Raw genomic sequence first — 18306 nt, 5'->3', positions numbered from 1 at the left:
AAACTCAAAATGGATTAAAGACCCAAATGTAAGACCAGATACTATAAAACTCTTAAAAGGAAAATATAGGCCAAACACTCTTTGACATAAATCGTAGCAATAATTTTTTGGATCCACCTCCCAGAGTAATGAAAATAAAAACAAACAAACAGGACAGAATTAAACTTAAATGCTTTTGCACAGCAAAGGAAACCATTAAAACAGCGAAAATGGGAGAAAATCTTTGCAAACAAAGCAACGGACAAGGGATTAATCTCCAAAATATACAAATATCTCCTTCAGCTTTATATATAAAAAAAAATCAAAAAATGGTCAGACGATCTAAAAGGCATTTCTCCAAAGAAGATATACATATAGCCAAAAAGCACATGAAAAGATGCTCAATATCACTAATTATTAGAGAAATGTAAGTCAAAAATACAGTGAAGTATCACCCCACACAAGTCAGAATGGCCATCATCACAAAGTCTACAAACAATAAATGCTGGAGAGGTTGTAGTGAAAAGGGAACCGTCCTACACTATTGGTGGGCATGTAAATTGGTGCAACCACTATGGAGAACAGTGTGAAATTTCCATAAAAAACTAAATATAGGAGTTCCCATTGTGGTGCAGCTGAAATTAATCCGACTAGTAACCATGAGGTTGCAGGTTCAATCCCTGGCCTTGTTCAGTGGGTTAAAGATCCAGCATTGCTTTGAGCTGTAGTGTAGGTTGCTCAGATGCCACGTTGCTGTGGCTGTGGTATAGGCCGGTAGCTACAGCCCTGATTCAGCCCCTAGCCTGGAAACCTCCATATGCTGTGGGTGTGGCCTTAAAATGCCAAAAGAACAAGCAAACAAAAAAACAAAAAAAACCACGTAAGTATAGATCTACCAACTACCATATCCAGCAATCCCATGTATTGGCATATATCCGGAGAAAACCATAATTTGAAAAGATATACGTGCACCCTAATGTTCATTGCAGTACTATTTACAACAGCCAAGACACAGAAACAAATTAAATGTCCATCAACAAAGGAATGGATAAAGAAGATGTGGTACATATATACAATGGGATATTATTATCAGCCACAAAAAAGAATGAAGTAATACCATTTGCAGCAACATGGGTGGACCTAGAGATTATCATAAGTGAAGTAAATCCACACAGAGAAAGACAAACATCATATAACAGCACCAATATCTGGACTCTAATAAAAACGATACAAATAGATTTACAACACAGCAACAGACTCTAAAACCAAACTTATGGCTGCCATAGGTGAAATGCTGGGGGGCAGGGGTAAGCGGGGAGGTTAGGATTGGCATATATATTCTACTATATACGTAACTGATAAGTAACAAGGACCTGCTGTAAAGCACAGGGAAATTTACTTAATACTCTGCATTAGCCTATATGGGAAAAGAATCTGGAAAAGAATGAGAAATATATATATATATATATATATATACATATATATATACATAAACTGACTCACTTTGCTGTACACTTGAAACTAACAAAGCTCTAAGTCAACTATACTTCAATAAAACTTAAATAAAAGCCTTTGGCTCACATCTTGCCACACCCACCCAGCCCAATCCCAAGCTCACCCCATACACCTGTTTATCAATCCCACCTTTACCGATGCTGTTACCTCTGCTGTTCTGTCCCTTCTCTGTGAGTTTCTGTTTTCCCTTCCATGTCTAACTCTCTGTAATAGTTCCCCAGTCCTTTTGGACATTTCTGTCTCTCCTCTCCTGCACCCTGGGTCCCACAACCTCGCCTTTGCCAGCAGCCCCACAGGAATGCCTCCTGACCTCCCGCACAGCCTATCTCCACAGCTCCTAGCAATGCCAGATCCTTAAACCCACCAAGGCCAGAGATTGAACCTGCATCCTCATGGATGCCAGTCAGATTCATTTCCAATGAGCCACGATGGGAACTCCCTACTTCTTCCTTTCAAGGCTGACTCAAACCCATCCCCACCACAGGGATGCTTGGCATAACTGGCTTCCATCCTCACAAATCATTTGCTTGCTTTGTCTGGATATAGTGTGCAGCCTTCTTGAATTGGGGGGCATGACTTTGAGTCTCTTCTCCTCTAAAATGTTGGAAAAGTTCTTGATTCAAGGGACTAGCTTTCCGCTACCCCCTGATGTCACCTCCACAGTCCTGGGTCCACAAAAGGTGGTCCCAACGTGCTTGCTGTGACTAACAATGGGTGTGACATGGAGCCACTGCCTAGAAGAACAGGCCCTCCCAGGCCTCAGCTTCTCCATAAAATAACTGGAGGGAGAAGGCTGAAGTCCTGTCTGGCTCTGGTGCACTAGGCTCTCAGCAAGGCCTTGCTGATAGAAAGCAGGCCTGGATTTTTGAATCACAGACTCTCATCAAGCCCTCAAGGGCCATTCTGTCTAGCCTCCAGCTGATCCTGGAGTGCCCCCCTACAGCACCTCTGATCTCTAGTCATCTGGAAACTTCTGTCCTCAGAAAGCAGCTCTCCAAACTCTCTTGCCACTGAAAGACCAAAGCTGGATTAGCCCTGAGATAGGCATTGAGGAACACCGAAGAGGCTTCATCCAAGTGGGGAGAAAAAGCATGTGGTAACCACCTATCAGAATAGGACTCAAGTTTTGAAGTGCTGGTTCTGCAGCCAATTCCAGCTGGGGCAAGAGTCTAGATTGCGGGCCTGCCTCAACTGTTCAGTGTAGCTGTCGCCTCTGTTACACTGTCATTATTACTATTAATTATTCTTGGTTTGTGTTTGCTCTTGTTTTCTTTCAAATAAGGACACTTCAGATAAACCAGTGAAACCGAGCAGGACCCTGCGGAGTTCTTGGGCGCAAAACCCCCCCATTTCTCTATTGTAGGAAACAGGCTTCATTCGGCTTCCGTGACCTTCCCTGTATTCCAAAGGACAGGTTCAAACAGTTGCTCATCAGCGAAGGAGGCGATGCGGAGACCAGGAAGGAACAGTCAGGAAACAACAGCGCAGCCACGGGGCTGGGCCCCATTTCCTCCTCAGGGGCTACACGCAACATCATCTTTGACTCTTCTGCTCAAAGATGTTGAAGAGATCTGCTCAAAGATCTGCAGACTCAAATGCCAACAAGTGGAAGTAACACTCCAGAAGAAGGCCTCCAGAAATAAGGTGCAATAACCTCAAGGACCGCCAGCACCCAGCAAGGATGGCCTGACACCAGCTTTGAAGAAGAATGCAAGCTGGATCCTTCTCTGTGGCCCTGTTTTCTGTTCCTAAAACTACAGGACCACTTCCTATTCTCTCCCAAAGGGGAGCTCCGACTTCAGGGCATTAACATGCTGCGGTCTCCCTTTAACTTGGCCAAACGATAAAAGCTACTTCCCCCCAAACTCTGTGTCCACGTTTCTATTCGGCACCGGTGGATAGAGGCTGAGCTTTGGCAACACCGGGATACCTGGTGTGGTTTTGTCGTTGTGTTTGCTCTAGAAAAAAGTGGCAGCTGGAGTCAACAATGAATAAATAGCCTCTGGGCTATGATATCCTTAAGAGCCGAAACCTATACCTTCAAACCCAGTGCCCTATAGGACTCTGACAAGTGTTTGCTTAACCAAGTACCTCATTCTAAAGCGTGTGTTGCAGGTGTAACTCTGTGGTCATCTATGCGTAGGTTCTGTGAGTACCTGCCTCGTGAATACACACCCCCACACGCACCCCCATTCTTCCAGGCTTTTCCTGTATTAACTCAGTCTCAGATTCATCACGAGGACGTGACATAACCTCAACTTTTGGGATGTGCTTTTAGTATTACGCTCCTTGCATTTTACTGAGTGTTAGAAACAAACAAAAAGAAAACACATTTAGAGCAGGCTTGAGTTTGATGAAACACTCACTGAAGACACTGTCCTTTAGGAACATAGGTCTTTCATAATTCAATCCTAAAAAGAGGCTTTCTTCTTTTTATTTATTTTTTTGGTCTTTTTGCCTTTTCTTGGGCTGCTCCTGTGGCATATGGTGGTTCCCCGGCTAGGGGTCTAATCGGAGCTGTAGCTGTCGGCCTACACCAGAGCCACAGCAACGCGGGATCCAAGCCACGTCTGCGATGTACACCACAGCTCATGGCAACGCTGGATCCTTAACCCACTGAGCAAGGCCAGGGGTCGAACCTGCAACCTCATGGTTCCTAGTCAGATTCGTTAACCACTGCACCACATGGACTTCTTTTGTCTTTTTTTTTTTTTTTTTTTTTTTTTTTTTTTTTTTTTGTTGTTTTGTTTTGCTATCTTGGCGCTCTCGCGCATATGGGTTCCAGGCAGGGTCCATCGACTGTACCACCCTCGCAGGCACAGCACGCAGATCCGAGCCGTGTCTGCCTACCACAGCTCACGCACGCCGATCTAACCCACTGAGCAGGCAGGACCGACCGCAACTCATGGTTCTAGTCGATTCGTTAACACTGCGCACGACGGAATCCTGCTTTGTCTTTTAAAAACACTCCCGTGCTTCCTTCTCTTCTGCAATAAGAATAATGGAGCTTGGCTTGCCTTCCTCCTGCGGGGAGTCTCGGGAACTCGCAGCTGACTGTGATGATTAGCTAGGTTAGCAGACCTACTCCCTTTCTTGTTTTCCTTCTCTTCTCTTCCTAATCCCTCATCCGATATATTCCTCTTCAGACACGCCATCAAGTTCTTTCACAGCCAGAGGAACACATGGGGTAAATAACTACCCACAGAGCTTGAGAACAACTGGCATCAGGAAGTAAGCCAGTGGCTGTTTTCCCTTTGCGTTCAACTGACTTGTATGTATTTCTATTTGGTGTTTACCCATAAGAAAGACTGTGACATGTTCTTTCTTTTCTTTTTTGAAAAAAGTATAAACTATGCCTTTAACTGATATTAAGGAATGTAACCTGTTTACTACAAAGTCAACATTTTCAACCTCTACTTTAAAAGCAATGTGAAGTCTCTTAGGCTTGGGGCATGGGTAGTAAGCTGATTGGTGGTTTTGGGATCTGGCCCTTGGGGACTCTGGGTTCCAAAAAAGGATATCAGGAGAAGAAAAGCCTCAAGGTTGGCTTTGTGCCTCCCCTGTTTCATTTCACTCAGCTAACACGCTGAGGGGCTGCCTTGGATCCAGCCCTGTGCTGAGCTGAGGAGGCTGCGGGAAGACACCTGCAAGTCCCCAGACCCTGGGGCGGGGTCTGGGGAAGAGGCAAGATGCACACACTGAAAGCAAGGGGGAAATGGGGTCAGAATAAAGACGGGGCTTGGGCCCAAGAAGAGGACTCCGCTGGGAAAGGCGGCCGTGGCGTTTTCCCTGCCCTCCTTCCCATGACAGGTGGAAAGAACAGGCAGGCAGGTAGGGGGTTGATGGCCACTCACCGAGGTCGTTGTTGTTCATCATTGCGTTGGATGCCCGCAGCCGGGGCCCCTGCTGGGTGAAGTGGTAGCCGAACTTGAGAAGCGTTGCATTTTTTTCCAACATGCTTACGATCTCCATCTCCACTTTGTTGCCCAGGGGCTGGCTCTGTGATCAAGAAGAGAACAACAGTCACCTCTTGTTCCCCAGTGAAGACCTGAACCTTCTGGACTAGCAGAAACCCTGAGTGGTGGGCGGGGATTTTAATAGTTTCCTGCCCCGCCCCCTCCAGGAGGAGGGGAATGAAGTTTGGAGAAGGGTCACAGCCAGGAGTGAAGGAGCTGGGATTCAAACCCAGGGCTGCTGGATGCCAGGGACAGGTCTTCCCACCAAGACCTTCTCAAGTCCACAGCAGACCTTCTAGAACATGTGAGCAGGAAGGATTTCCACATCATCTAGTCTCAAGACTTAAAAACCCTACAGACCCGGCTATCCCTCAGACTAATTAAATCAGAATCGCTGTCTGTGATGCTCAGGTGTCTATGGTTTTTCAAACTCCCCAGGTGATCCCAATACACAGTCAGGTTTGCTAACCCATCATTTAAACTAATCTCTTCAATTTACAAATGAAGAAACTGAGGTTCAGAGAGGGAAGAGGATTTGTCTAAAGTCACACAGTGAGGTGAGACTGCCAGCGTTAGCCTCCTAAAGCCTCATCAGTTCCCTACCCCCAAACCTAGAGTAATCATCTGACAAACATGAAAAGCAAAGGAAAGGAAGGCGTGACAATACACAGTGCTGGGAGTGATATGTGAGGATATTCATCAGTCTCTTTTATAATAGCGGGGGGGAAAAAAAAAAAGGAAACCAACATTCATCACAAGGGAGTTGCTCCAATAAATAATGGCTCAGCTTTCTAGTGGAACATGGGCAGCTGCACAGGGATAATGTGAATCTTTGGTTCCAGGCCTGGAAAGATGGCCATGACACAATATTGAGGAGACAAAGCCTAGTGACAAAAGAGGTCATGTTTCTATAAAGTTACCTGTATTCCCCCCCCCCCCCGACATTGAGAAGGCCTGGGAGCATCTGGGGGCGATGGGATTTGGGGCAGTTTTTGTTTCCTTCTTTATATCTCGTATTGTTTGAGTTTGCTGTTGCCACGTATAATATTAAAAGATATTAAAAAGGAAACAATCTTAAAAGGTCTGAAAAGACATGGAAGGCAAACTAACATACTTAATCATTAAAGATACTTATTCTCCCTCGGAACAGGAGCAAGGCAAGGAATTGTCCACTTTCACCCACACTGTCCTGGAGGTCGCAGCCAGAACAAATAAGCAAAAAAGGAAAGAAAAGGCACCACACTGGAAAAGAAGCAGCAAATCTATTTGGGCACAGATGATCCTATCTGCAAAAATGAAACAGATCACGGGCAAGGAGTGCTCATTTGTGGTTCCTGAGGTGGGGGTGGTGGAGAAGTGGGGAGCAGGGGGGGATAGACGGGCAGGTCAGGGATTTTGAAAGCAAACTTATACTTGGAGTGGACAGGCAGTGGGGCCTTACTGTACAGCACAGGGAACTGTGTGCGATTGGGTCACTTTGCTGTACAACAGAAATTGAAACATTGTAAATCAACTATAAATTAAAAAAAACTGTATTTGCAGATGACACAATATTGTATGTAGAAAATCCTAAGGAATCCACAAAATACTATGAGAACACATAAATGAGTTTAGCCAGATCGCAGGGTTTAAGATCAATCTACAAAAATCCAGCTGTGTTTCTATACACTAGCAATAAACAATCCCAAACTGAAACTAAGACAATAATTCCATTGACAACATAGAAATAGTTGGAAATAAATTTAATAAAAAGAAGTAAAGCCTTACACACTGAAAACTATAAAACGGCACTGCACATTAGAGGAGACTTGAACAGGAGTTCCTGTGTGGCTCATGGTAAGGAACCCAGCTGGTATCCAGAAGGATGCGAGTTCGATCCCTACCTGGCATGGCCCAGTGGGTTACGGATCTGGCACGGCTGTGGCTGTGGTGTGGGCCAACGGCTACAGCTCCGATTCGACCCCTAGCCTGGGAACCTCCATATGCTGCAGGTGTACCCCAGAAAAGAAAAAAAAATTAATAAAATAAAATAATAGAGACCTGAATCAACGTAAGAACATACCACATTCATGGACCAGAAGATTTATATTGCTAAGATGGCAATATTCCCAAATTGAACAGTAAACAGAACCATGCAAGTGCCTCCAATGACTCTCCACTGCTCATAACTGCTACCAGGTATTGAAAGCTTACTGTGGTCCCAATGCCTTGGGCCTGACTTGCATGGTCTGAGTTCATTCTATAACCCAACAGAATAAGCACTGCCTCCTTCTCGGCCTGACACTCCCGCCCTGCACAATTTAGTCCTTGCCTTCCCTTCCAAATCTCTCAGTGCTTACTCAGATTGTTTACCCCAGGGGTGGGGGGGTCTGTATCTGGTACCCGGGACAGGCAAAAGTCTTACTTTAAAATTCACTCTCTCGTACACACCTGTTGATATACCCCTAGTGCTTTAACATCCATCACAAATGCCCTCGCCTCCTGGGCTTACCCTGGAAACCTTCTTTCCCCAGACACTCAAGTGGCCCATTTTTTGTCCCTCTCTACTCCCCCAGTCCTCTATGTTATTCAGTCACCTGCTTCTATAACTCTCTCCCCATCCAGACCTGTGCTATCTAGTATAGCAGCCACTAGCTGCATGTGGCTCTTTAAATCTTTTTTTTTTTTTTTTTTTTTTTTGGTCTTTCATCTTTTTAGGGCTGCACCCATGGCATACGGAGGTCCCAGGCTAGGGGTTAAATGTGAGCTATAGCTGCTGGCCTACACCACAGCCACAGCAACTTGGGACCTACACCACAGCTCACGGCAACACTGGAGAGTGAGGTCAGGGATTGAACCCGAAACCTCATGGTTCCTAGTTGGATTCATTTCTGCTGCGCCACGACGGGAACTCCCACATACAACTTTTCGAATTAGCATTTTCATTTTCTTTGGATACTCAGAATGAAATTGCTGAATCATATGGTAGTTCTATTTTTAATTTTTTGAGGAATAGACATACTGTTTTTCATAGTGGTGGCGCCAATTTACATTCCCACCAACAGTGTGCAGGGGTTCCCTTTTCTCCACCACTTGCCACCACTTGTTATTTCTTGTCTTTTTTTTTTTTTTTTTTTTTTGGCCACGCCTGTGGTATGTGGAAGTTCCCAGGTCAGGGAATGAACCCACGCCACAGCAGCGACCTGGGGGACAAGGACAACACCAGATCCTTAACCTGCTGCACCACAAGGAAACTCCTTGTCTTTTTGATCATAGCTGTTCTAACAGGTGTTAAGACAATATCACATTGTGGTTTGATTGCATTTCCCTGATGATTAGAGATGGCGAGCCACTTTTTACATACCCGTTGGCCATCTGCATGTTTTCTTTGAAAAAACGTCTATTCAGATTCTCTGCCCCCCCTTTTTTTTGTCTTTTTGCCTTTTCTAGGGACGCTCCTGCAGCATATGGAGTTCCCAGGTTAGGGGTCTAATCAGAGCTGTAGCCACCGGCCTACACCAGAGCCACAGCCACGAGGGATCCGAGCCGCATCTGCGACCTACACCACAGCTCACAGCAACGCCTGATTCTTAACCCACTGAGCAAGGCCAGGGATCGAACCTCAACCTCATGGTTCCTAGTCAGATTCGTTAACCACTGCGCCACGATGGGAACTCCCTCTGCCCCCTTTTTAATTGGATTGGTTGGGTTTTTTAAAACTTTAAATTTGAATAATTCAAATTAAATAAAATTTGTGGCATCTAAAAATTAATGCAAATGAGTGTACGTAGCAAAAACAGAAACAGACTCACACATATAAAAAACAAACTAGTGGTTACCAGAGGAGAGAGGAAAGGGGGGGGGCAAGATAGGAATAGGGGATTAAGAGATACAGGCAACTATGTAAAAAATAGATAAGCAACAAGGATATATTGTAGAGCATGTAGAATTATAGCCATTACCTTGTAATAACTTTGAATGGAGTATCATCTATAAATATACGGAATCACTATGCTTTACACGTGAACCTAATATTGTAAATCAACTACATTTCAATCAAAAATTAATTGAAATTAGGAGTTCCCGTCGTGGCGCAGTGGTTAACGAATCCGACTAGGAACCATGAGGTTGCGGGTTCGGTCCCTGCCCTTGCTCAGTGGGTTAAGAATCAGGCGTTGCTGTGAGCTGTGGTGTAGGTTGCAGACGCGGCTCGGATCCCGCGTTGCTGTGGCTCTGGTGTAGGCCGGTGGCTACAGCTCCGATTAACCCCTAGCCTGGGAACCTCCATATGCCGCGGGAGTGGCCCAAGAAATAGCAACAATAACAACAACAACAAAAAAAAGACAAAAGACAAAAAAAAAATTAATTGAAATTAATCAATTAGGGTAGTCTAGGGCTACTGTACACCGTGAGCCCTTGGAAAATGAACAGTCCTCTGTATCTCTAGGTTAAGGTCAAGGAACTGATGTGAATAGAATAAACAGGAACATGTTCAGTGCCCAGAAACATGGGAAGTTGAGAAGATACATCAGCCCAGCATCCAAAGGGAAAGCCCGGAACCACAGCTGAGACTCTTGATAGAGAATTCCCCCCCAGGTAGCATGAGCTCGCTAGAGCTTGTGCAGGTTCAGATGGGGCTGGGACTGCAGACTAGGACAGGCAGAGGGATCATGGTGAGACTCCACCAGCCCATCTGGCACGACTCCTGAAAGTGCTGGGAAGAGCTCAGGCCTGTCCTCAAAGGACCCAGCACAGCCCTGGTTGCTCACCAGCTTGGCCTGGCAGATGGTACAGAACCATCTGAGACCCCTGTAAGGAACTGGTAGGTCCCCCGCTCCTTTCACTTAGCAGGAAGACTGGCCTCTCCTTGATGTCACTTGCTGGGAAAGCTCTGCAAGAACTCAGGATGGACTAGTCTAGAGTGCTGCTTTCCCCTGAGTGGAGGGGCTGCCAGTGACTGCAAGGGCCGTTTCTTCAAAGCTGACACTTTGTGCTGATTGGTCCAGAGCACAAAGTGCCCATTCAACCGCCCTCTTTCCCTAGGAGGTGGGCAGGGCAGGCAGGAACTGGCACCTCTAGCGTGGGGATGAGTAAACCCAGTCTATATGTTCCTGGAAGCTGGACTGCACTCCCTCTGCTTAAATCAGAGCCAAGGCTTGAGCTGGACCTGGAGCTGGAATGACTTCAGGGGATGCTTCAGACCCACACTCTCAAGCTAGTCCCCACCAGCCCGGGATACATGCAGATGTGTTGGGTGTGTGCCAGAGGACACAGGACTCCATGAGATAATCATGTCATCTACCTGGAGTGTTAATCTTGGACCAAGACCACTATTTTTACAATAAGGAGTAAAATAGAAAATGTGCATACATTTTTTTTTTTAAGGGTGCAGCTGCGGCATATGGAGGTTCCCAGGCTAGGGGTCGATGTGGAGCTGTACTTGTTGGCCTTCGCCAGAGCCACAGCAACGCCAGATCTGAGCTGTGTCTGCAATCTACACCACAGTTCATGGCAACGCCGGATCCTCAACCCACCGACTGAGGCCAGGGATCAAACCTGCATCCTCATGGATGCTAGTCAGGTTCATTTCCACTGAGCCACAACGGGAACTCCTGCATACATTTTAAGAAGCTTCATACTTGCTTCCTTTTCAGGCCTTCCCTCTTCCAGGGACTCTGAGACGAGAAGGTCTCAATTATTTCCCAAATGAGAGAGGAGGCCTTGGGGACAGAGTCAGGACCGGAAATCTGGTCCTTACTTACTCTCCAAGTATTTATTATTTATTTACAGATCATTGTGTGCTAGGCATGTCATAAGCACTTTACATAAGCAAAGTCAAGGGAGTTCTCTTGTGGCACAGTGGGTTAAGGATCCGGCGTTGTCACTGCAGCAGCTCAGGTCACTGCTACGGTGTGGGTTTGATCCCTGGCCTGGGAACTCCCACGTGCCACAGGTGCACACCCTCCCCTACCCCCCATAAAAGCTAAGTCAGTTTCTCCTCCCTATAAACCGACGGAATATGTAGTCTTCTTATAACTTTTATTTTACAGGTGAGGAACATGAAGACTAGAGATATTAAAAAATCACTGAGCTAGTCAGTGGCAGAACCAGGATTTGAACACTAGCAGTTTGCTCAGAGCCTGTGGTAGTTCCCACCTCAATTGGGTGCCTCTGAGAGAGCTCAGAAGGCAAAATAGGGCTGAGAGGAGCTATAGGCAGGTGGACTTGCTAAGGGTACAGGTTTGCCATCTAACCATCAACAGTGTCTGGTTAAGGCAGTGGACTGCCCTTCTCTGGAGGTGTGCAAATAGACGGCAGATTGCATCATAAGGGACTCCTAGGGTTGTTAGGAGTGGGGGAAGCTTAGGCTCTGTGACCTTTAAAGCCACTGGAACCTGCATTCTGTGAGTCTATGAATAACTTGCTTGGATGGCATAAAACCTTAGGAGGCAACCTTGACAGCGTGTGAAAGGCAATTAGGAGTCCGTTGGGGAGAGGCTAGAATGGTGGGGGTCATGCAACAATAGACTCTGGCGGCAGAGCCAGGGAGAGGGGGTAGGGGAAGAACTCTTGCTCCCCTTCAGATGTGCTTGAGAATTAAAGAAATCATTTGTGGGTAAATGTAGTCTCACTATGAAAAATGCTTTGTGTTTTGTTGTTGTTTTTGTTTGTTTGTTTTGCCTGTTCTAGGGCCACTCCTGCAGCATATGGAGGTTCCCAGGCTGGGGGTCTAATCGGAGCTGTAGCCACCAGCCTATACCACAGCCACAGCAACGCGGGATCCAAGCTGCATTGCAACCTACACCACAGCTCACGGCGACACCGGATCTTGAACCCACTAAGCAAGGCCAGGAATCGAACCCGCCACCTCATGGTTCCTAGTCGGATTCGTTAACCACTGCGCCACAACAGGAAATCCGAAAAATACTAATGATATGAAAGCGGATGGGGTAAATGAAAGACCTTCTTCACATCATTTATCCCCCTTCCTATCCTCTTCCCACAGAAGAAACTACCATGGCCAGTGGAGTGTATACCTATGTATTGTTTCTATGAAGTACGTAACAAAAATATAGATTTTCCCTTATTTTTAATGTTCGTCCTTAATGGATTCGTACTATATGTATTGTTCTGCAACCTGTCTTTTTTGTTTAATGATTTCTGGAGATATTTCCCTGTCAGCACACAGAGAATTACTTCATTCCTTCCAGCTACTTCATGGATTGCCCTGGTAGCAATGGGTATTTTATTTGCTTCCAGCTTTCCTTGTTACAAACAATGCAGGAGTGTGCTTTGTAGGAGAGGGAGTATTCTTTATCTCTCTCTCTTCTTTTTTTTTAACTCTTTCCAGGGCCACACCCGCAGCATATGGGAGTTCCCAAGCCAGGGATCCAATTGGAGCTGTTGCTGCAGGCCTAAGCCACAGCCACAGCAATGCCAGAGCCCAGCCGCTTCTGCAACCTATACCACATCTCACGGCAACACTGGATCCTTAACCCACTGAGCAAGGCCAGGGATTGAACCCTCATCCTTACAGAGACAACATGGGGTCTTTGACCCACTGGACCACAATGGTATCTCCAGAGGGAGTATTCTTCAGGCTGGCCATGAAGATGCAGGATTGGTGGGTGGAAAGACAAGTGTATTTTGAATTAAAAGTGTGACCGTCCTGCTAAAATGACACAACCCTGACATGCCCTTCAGGAATGTATGACAGCTCTCGTTCCCTCAGCCTTTACTATGACTGCACGTTATCAAGCTGGGGAGAAGATGAATAGATTCACTACTTAAAAACCAACCAGTGACTCGGGTATAACTGAGCTGTGACCTGGAGTTGGTGCATCTGAGACCCTCTTTCTGGCCAGAGGCACCACTGACATCACAAAGCTCACTGGGTACATTTCATGGTGGCCAACTGTGGCTTTTTCTTTGATCCAGAAGATATGGACAATTGAGAACACTTAAACAAACAAAAAACAACAGAAAGGATCCCTGGAAATTATCTAATCCAACCCCAGAGTTCCGAACCCTGGCTGATACTGAAATTCCCTCCATGTGACAACTGCCAAATCATTCTGTTCTGTTTTACACATCCCTGGGAATGGGAGTACATCACCCTTGGAGGCGCCTGCTCTATCCTTGGGTTGCACTGCAGGTTAGAAAGGGCTTTGTGGTCAAACTGCAGCAATAGAAGAAGATATAGATGATTCTCACTCTGCAAATTAAAATATGGCTGCAAATTCTTCGATACTCCTCCCTTCAAAAGGTAGAGCCTGGAGTTCCCATTGTGGTGCAGTGGAAACGAATCCGACTAGGAACCATGAGGTTGTGGGTTTGACCCCTGGCCTCGCTTAGTGGGTTAAGGATCTGGCGTTGCCATGAGCTGTGATGTAGGTGGCAGACTTGGCTCAGATCTGGCATTGCTGTGGCTGTGGTGTAGGCTGGTGGCTATAGCTTCACTCAACCCCTAGCCTGGGAACCTCCATATGCCACAGGTTCGACCCTAAAAAGTCAACATAAATAAAGTGTATTTCTTTAAAACAAACAAACAAACAAAAACCCCAGCCAGCAGCCGTGAGCGTGGAATCTAAAATTAAGTGGCATCACCATGTGTGACAACATCCAGGATCTATTCCAGCATGGCTGTTGTTTTCTTTCTAAATCTATTTCCACTAGGAAAATAATCTAAACTGGAAAAACAAGAAAACACAATCTTACTTCCTCTAGCTTCTTTTTTCAAAATATGAAGCATATCCTCATTGTCAAATATTGGAATGAAACGTGAGAAATCCAGCCAATTCCCCCCAAACATTGCGCATATCTTCATTTGGGTAGGGGTCCTGTGCTGAGGGGCAGGGAGAGTACCCTGCACTGTGAGGGTCCTGGGAAGGGCCCGCTGGAGGGAGCTCTGTGGCAGGAGAGGAGGGTGAGCCAAGAGAGGCAGGGAACTGCCCTTGGATGGGGCCAGCTTGGGACAGACGGAGCCGGCAGGCACCCGGTGTGAACTGAGCCCTGGAGCTGGGAGGGTCTCTCGTGTCCCTCTGTAAATGCAGCCCATCTGGATAGCTCAGTTCCTGTCCAGCTCTGACACTGACTCGGTCTGTGACCTTGGCCGCACCCCATCCCTCCTCTGATCCTCAGTTTCCCCACCTGTAAAAGGAAGGCTCGACTAGACGAGTCTCAGCGCCCTCAGCTGTGGGTGGCCGCCCCCCAGCCTCACTGCTGTCCCAGGGCAACTCCAGGCTGCAGCAGAATGTGGCCTGGCAGTAAAGAGAGCCTGGCTGAGTAAACAAACAGGCCCAGGGTCCTTTTCCCCAACTTGTGTCCCGAGCTAGCCTGTGAGGCTCTGTGTCACCCTGGATAGAACTCCCCATGGCCCTTTCCTTGGCCGTATAAGGAGAAAGGAGGACAGAGACTCTGACAAAGGTTAAAGGCGCAGGGGCTGAGGAGAAAGCGGTGGCCTCTGGAGACCTCAGTGACTAACCAACGACAAGGAATAAATCCAACTCCACTCACCACCTCCTCTTTGCCACATCTCCCCAGAGCCCAGGACACTGCGAGAGGCAGGGGTGGCAAGGGTGGCCTCCCAGAAGGAGCCTGGGCTGGCAGCGCCCCTCTCCAGACACATCTCAGCCCTCCGCCTCCCCAGCAGGCCCCAGCCCAGTCTCCAGACCCCAGGCTCCCAGGAGCACTTCCTCCCAGGCCCCCACATCTGGGTGGTCGGAGCCCCCTCTTGTCTCCTGGCCCTGAAGCCCTCTCCCCGCACCCAGTCCTCCCACCCAGCCCAGAACCATCTTTGCAGAGCATAGCTGACTGGGGCCCACGGCAACCCACAGACCACTTGCCCTCACACTACCCGTTCAGGGCCCTTTGGGCTCCCAGCTCCCTTGTTGGCTTTCTTCTGGGAGTCCTGTTAGTCTAGTTTGGGTGGGTTGCACAGCTTTCCTCTCTCCTCTCTGTTTCTATGGTTTCCTGAACCTCGGTGCCATGGCCTTTGCTTCACCCACTGAGGCACAGTCCACCTATGGGTTTATCTCAAATTCCACCACCTCCAAGAAGCCCTCCCTGATGCCTGCTCCTGACTGAGATTTCTTCCCCTCATGGTCCAGTGTCTGTGGCTTGCTGGAGCACCTGGTTGGGTGGCCAAATGTACACTTGTCTGTCTTCTCATGAGGGGTGGGGACAGGTGGTGACCAGTGCTGACATGGCACCAAGGGCAGCTGAGAAAAGCCAAGGCCCACACAAACTACAGTAGGGTTCAAGAGCCCAGACAGGCACAGTTCATGGACTTTAGAGTCACATAAACCTGGGTTCGAATCCTGCCTCTGTCACTTACTTAATATGTGACCTTGGGCAGGGTATATAGCCTGCCTGGGCCCCAGTCTCTTCATCTATAAAACTGGAGTGGGTTGTTAACACCCACTCACCAAGAGTCTACACAAGCATGAAGTGAGATAATGGATACATGGTACCTGCTCAGTAAATTAACTCTTAGAATAGTCTGAACTCCCTAGGTCGCCTTCAGAGTAATTATAAAAGTATCTGTAATCTTCTTAGAAGTAGAGATTCTTATTATCTCCATTTTACAAATGTGGAAAGTGAGCCTCATAGAAGTGAACGTTCTCTCACAGAGGTGTTCAGCCAGGGTGAGAGTGTTGTTATTAGCACTGGCCCTGACTCTGGGCTCTGGGGGGACAGCAGAGAGAGGGGAGGTGGGCAGCTGGTTCTCTGTAAGCTGCCATTGCAAAGACCTGAGGCCAGTGCTCTGGGTCACCTTTGGCCAACATTCTGCCCCAGGAGTCAGGTTTCAGCTCACACTGGGTAGACCCTGACTCCCCGTGGGCCAGGCCTGGAGTCACATGAGTAGCCAATCCCAGGCTTTGGCCCAGGGCTGCTGCCAAGCCTGCTACATGCTTTTGTTCCATCTGATCTGCCCCTTCTGCCTACAATAGAGCAGGGTCAGCAATGGAAGAAAGGGTGGGAGTGATGGGGGATGGGAATGAGTGATGCAGCAACAGGCCACCGGCACGTGAGAGATGGAAGGAATTTGATGCAGTAAATTCACATGACAGGGCTGCTGCAGGCTCATGTGGCCTCTTTATATGGATTAGAAAAAAATGCCTTCTCTGGGTGAACAAAGCCCCATACCAAGTTTTGGAGAGTAGAGTATGGGTTGGATTTGACTCCCTTCCACCTCATTGTGCAGTGAACAACATGAACAACCATCCAGGGCACCCCTGCTTATCGAATGCCACTGCATGGCCAAGTTCTGAGCTGGGTCCTGGGATATGGAGATGACTTGGACACAGCATCAGCTTCTGAGAAACTCTGAGGGAAGTCAAGGTGCTAGGAGAACTCAGAGTGGGAGCACCTAACTCTCTGGAGGGAGCCTTATACGTCCTGTGGCAGGCGGAAGGGAGAAGGCAATGACATGCTGGCTCAGGCAGGGGGTATTGTATTTGCAGTGTTTGCCAATTCCCATAGTGTAAATACTCTTGCTAGGCGTGACTTCAAGGTACCAATGTGCCATCACTGAAGTGGAGTGGAGAAGAGATGTGTACAGTCAGCTCCAGCAAGCTAGTTCAGGCTGGTTCTAGAACACTGCTGGGAGAAGGAGAGGCTTCAACTGAATCCACTAGGAAGAGGAGGATTTCTCTAGGTAGAGAAGGGGTAGCAGCAGGGAGGACATTCCAGGGGGAGAGAAAAACAAGGGCTAAGCCATGGAGGTGTGAAAGTAAGTAAGGAGCGAACTGTGAAAAGTTTTAAAGGGGTTGTGATTGGGAAGGGACCATCCAAGTCTTCTGGAGGCTGGTGATGCTTTAGTTCTTTTTTTTTTTTTTTTTTTTTTTTTTGTCTTTTTGCTATTTCTTAAGCCGCTCCCGCGGCATATGGAGATTCCCAGGCTAGGGGTCCAATCGGAGCCGTAGCCACCGGCCTACGCCAGAGCCACAGCAACGCTGGATCCGAGCCGCGTCTGCAACCTACACCACAGCTCACGGCAACGCCGGATCGTTAACCCACTGAGCAAGGGCAGGGACCGAACCTGCAACCTCATGGTTCCTAGTCGGATTCGTTAACCACTGCGCCATGACGGGAACTCCTGCTTTAGTTCTTGACTGGTGACATGCCTGTTATGATTCATTAAGCTGTATGCTTAACATTTATGCACTTTTATGTAGGTTTTTCTCAATAAAGATTTAAAGAGTAGAGATAATCTCATTCAGGGACAATCAGTGTTTATAATTTTGTATATTTCCATCCAATCTTTTCCCTATATACGTACTTATACGACCATTTAGCAAACACTTTCATGCCTTGCCAAACCCCAAAAACAAAGCAGAGTATGCAGATACAATTGAGCTTAACTCGTACAAAATGAAAAAACCCAAGCTCCACATCCATTAGTCATAAAGACAAAAGCCTTTCTTTTCTGACCACACTTGAGACATGTGGAAGTTCCAGGGAGCAAACCTGAGCCTCAGAAGTAACTATGAGCCACAGCAGTGACAATGACAAATCCTTAATCTCTAGGCCATCAGCAAAATCCAAGAAGTAAGCATTTCAGTATTGGAAGCAACATGGTGTACTAAGCAGAAGGTGGCATTAGAGTCAGAGACCTGCGTTCAAATCCTGCTTCCCACAGTGCCCACTTGGTGGCCCTGAGAAAGCTGCCTGCCTTCAGCTTCTTTTCTGTAAACTGAGACCGATAACACCCACATCCCGCAGGCTTGTTGGGAAGGTCAGAGGGGATGTGTGTAAGAGGCGCAGCACAGAGTCCAGCCCACAGGAGATCCTCAACACATGCAACATATGAGATACTGTCATTAGCATCCTCTTAGAAGGTCAGAACTGAAACAGGTGCCCTGAAAAGAAATGA

The 18306-nt window shown here is 47.3% G+C and overlaps 1 protein-coding gene across 2 annotated transcripts in view; it reads right to left on the bottom strand.

Moving 5' to 3' along the window:
• Nucleotides 1-18306, bottom strand: part of TMOD1 (tropomodulin 1) — a 93238-nt gene that overhangs the window by 7093 nt on the left and 67839 nt on the right. For both annotated transcript variants that reach the window (XM_003353588.5, XM_021066359.1), the window contains exon 9: nucleotides 5349-5493. In XM_003353588.5, the coding sequence (XP_003353636.2) occupies nucleotides 5349-5493 (145 nt within the window). The remainder of the gene's footprint in view (nucleotides 1-5348; nucleotides 5494-18306) is intronic.

This window comes from Sus scrofa, chromosome 1 (genome assembly GCF_000003025.6).
Source record: "Sus scrofa isolate TJ Tabasco breed Duroc chromosome 1, Sscrofa11.1, whole genome shotgun sequence".
NCBI lineage: Eukaryota > Metazoa > Chordata > Mammalia > Artiodactyla > Suidae > Sus > Sus scrofa.
This window is presented reverse-complemented; position numbering and strand designations above follow the sequence as displayed.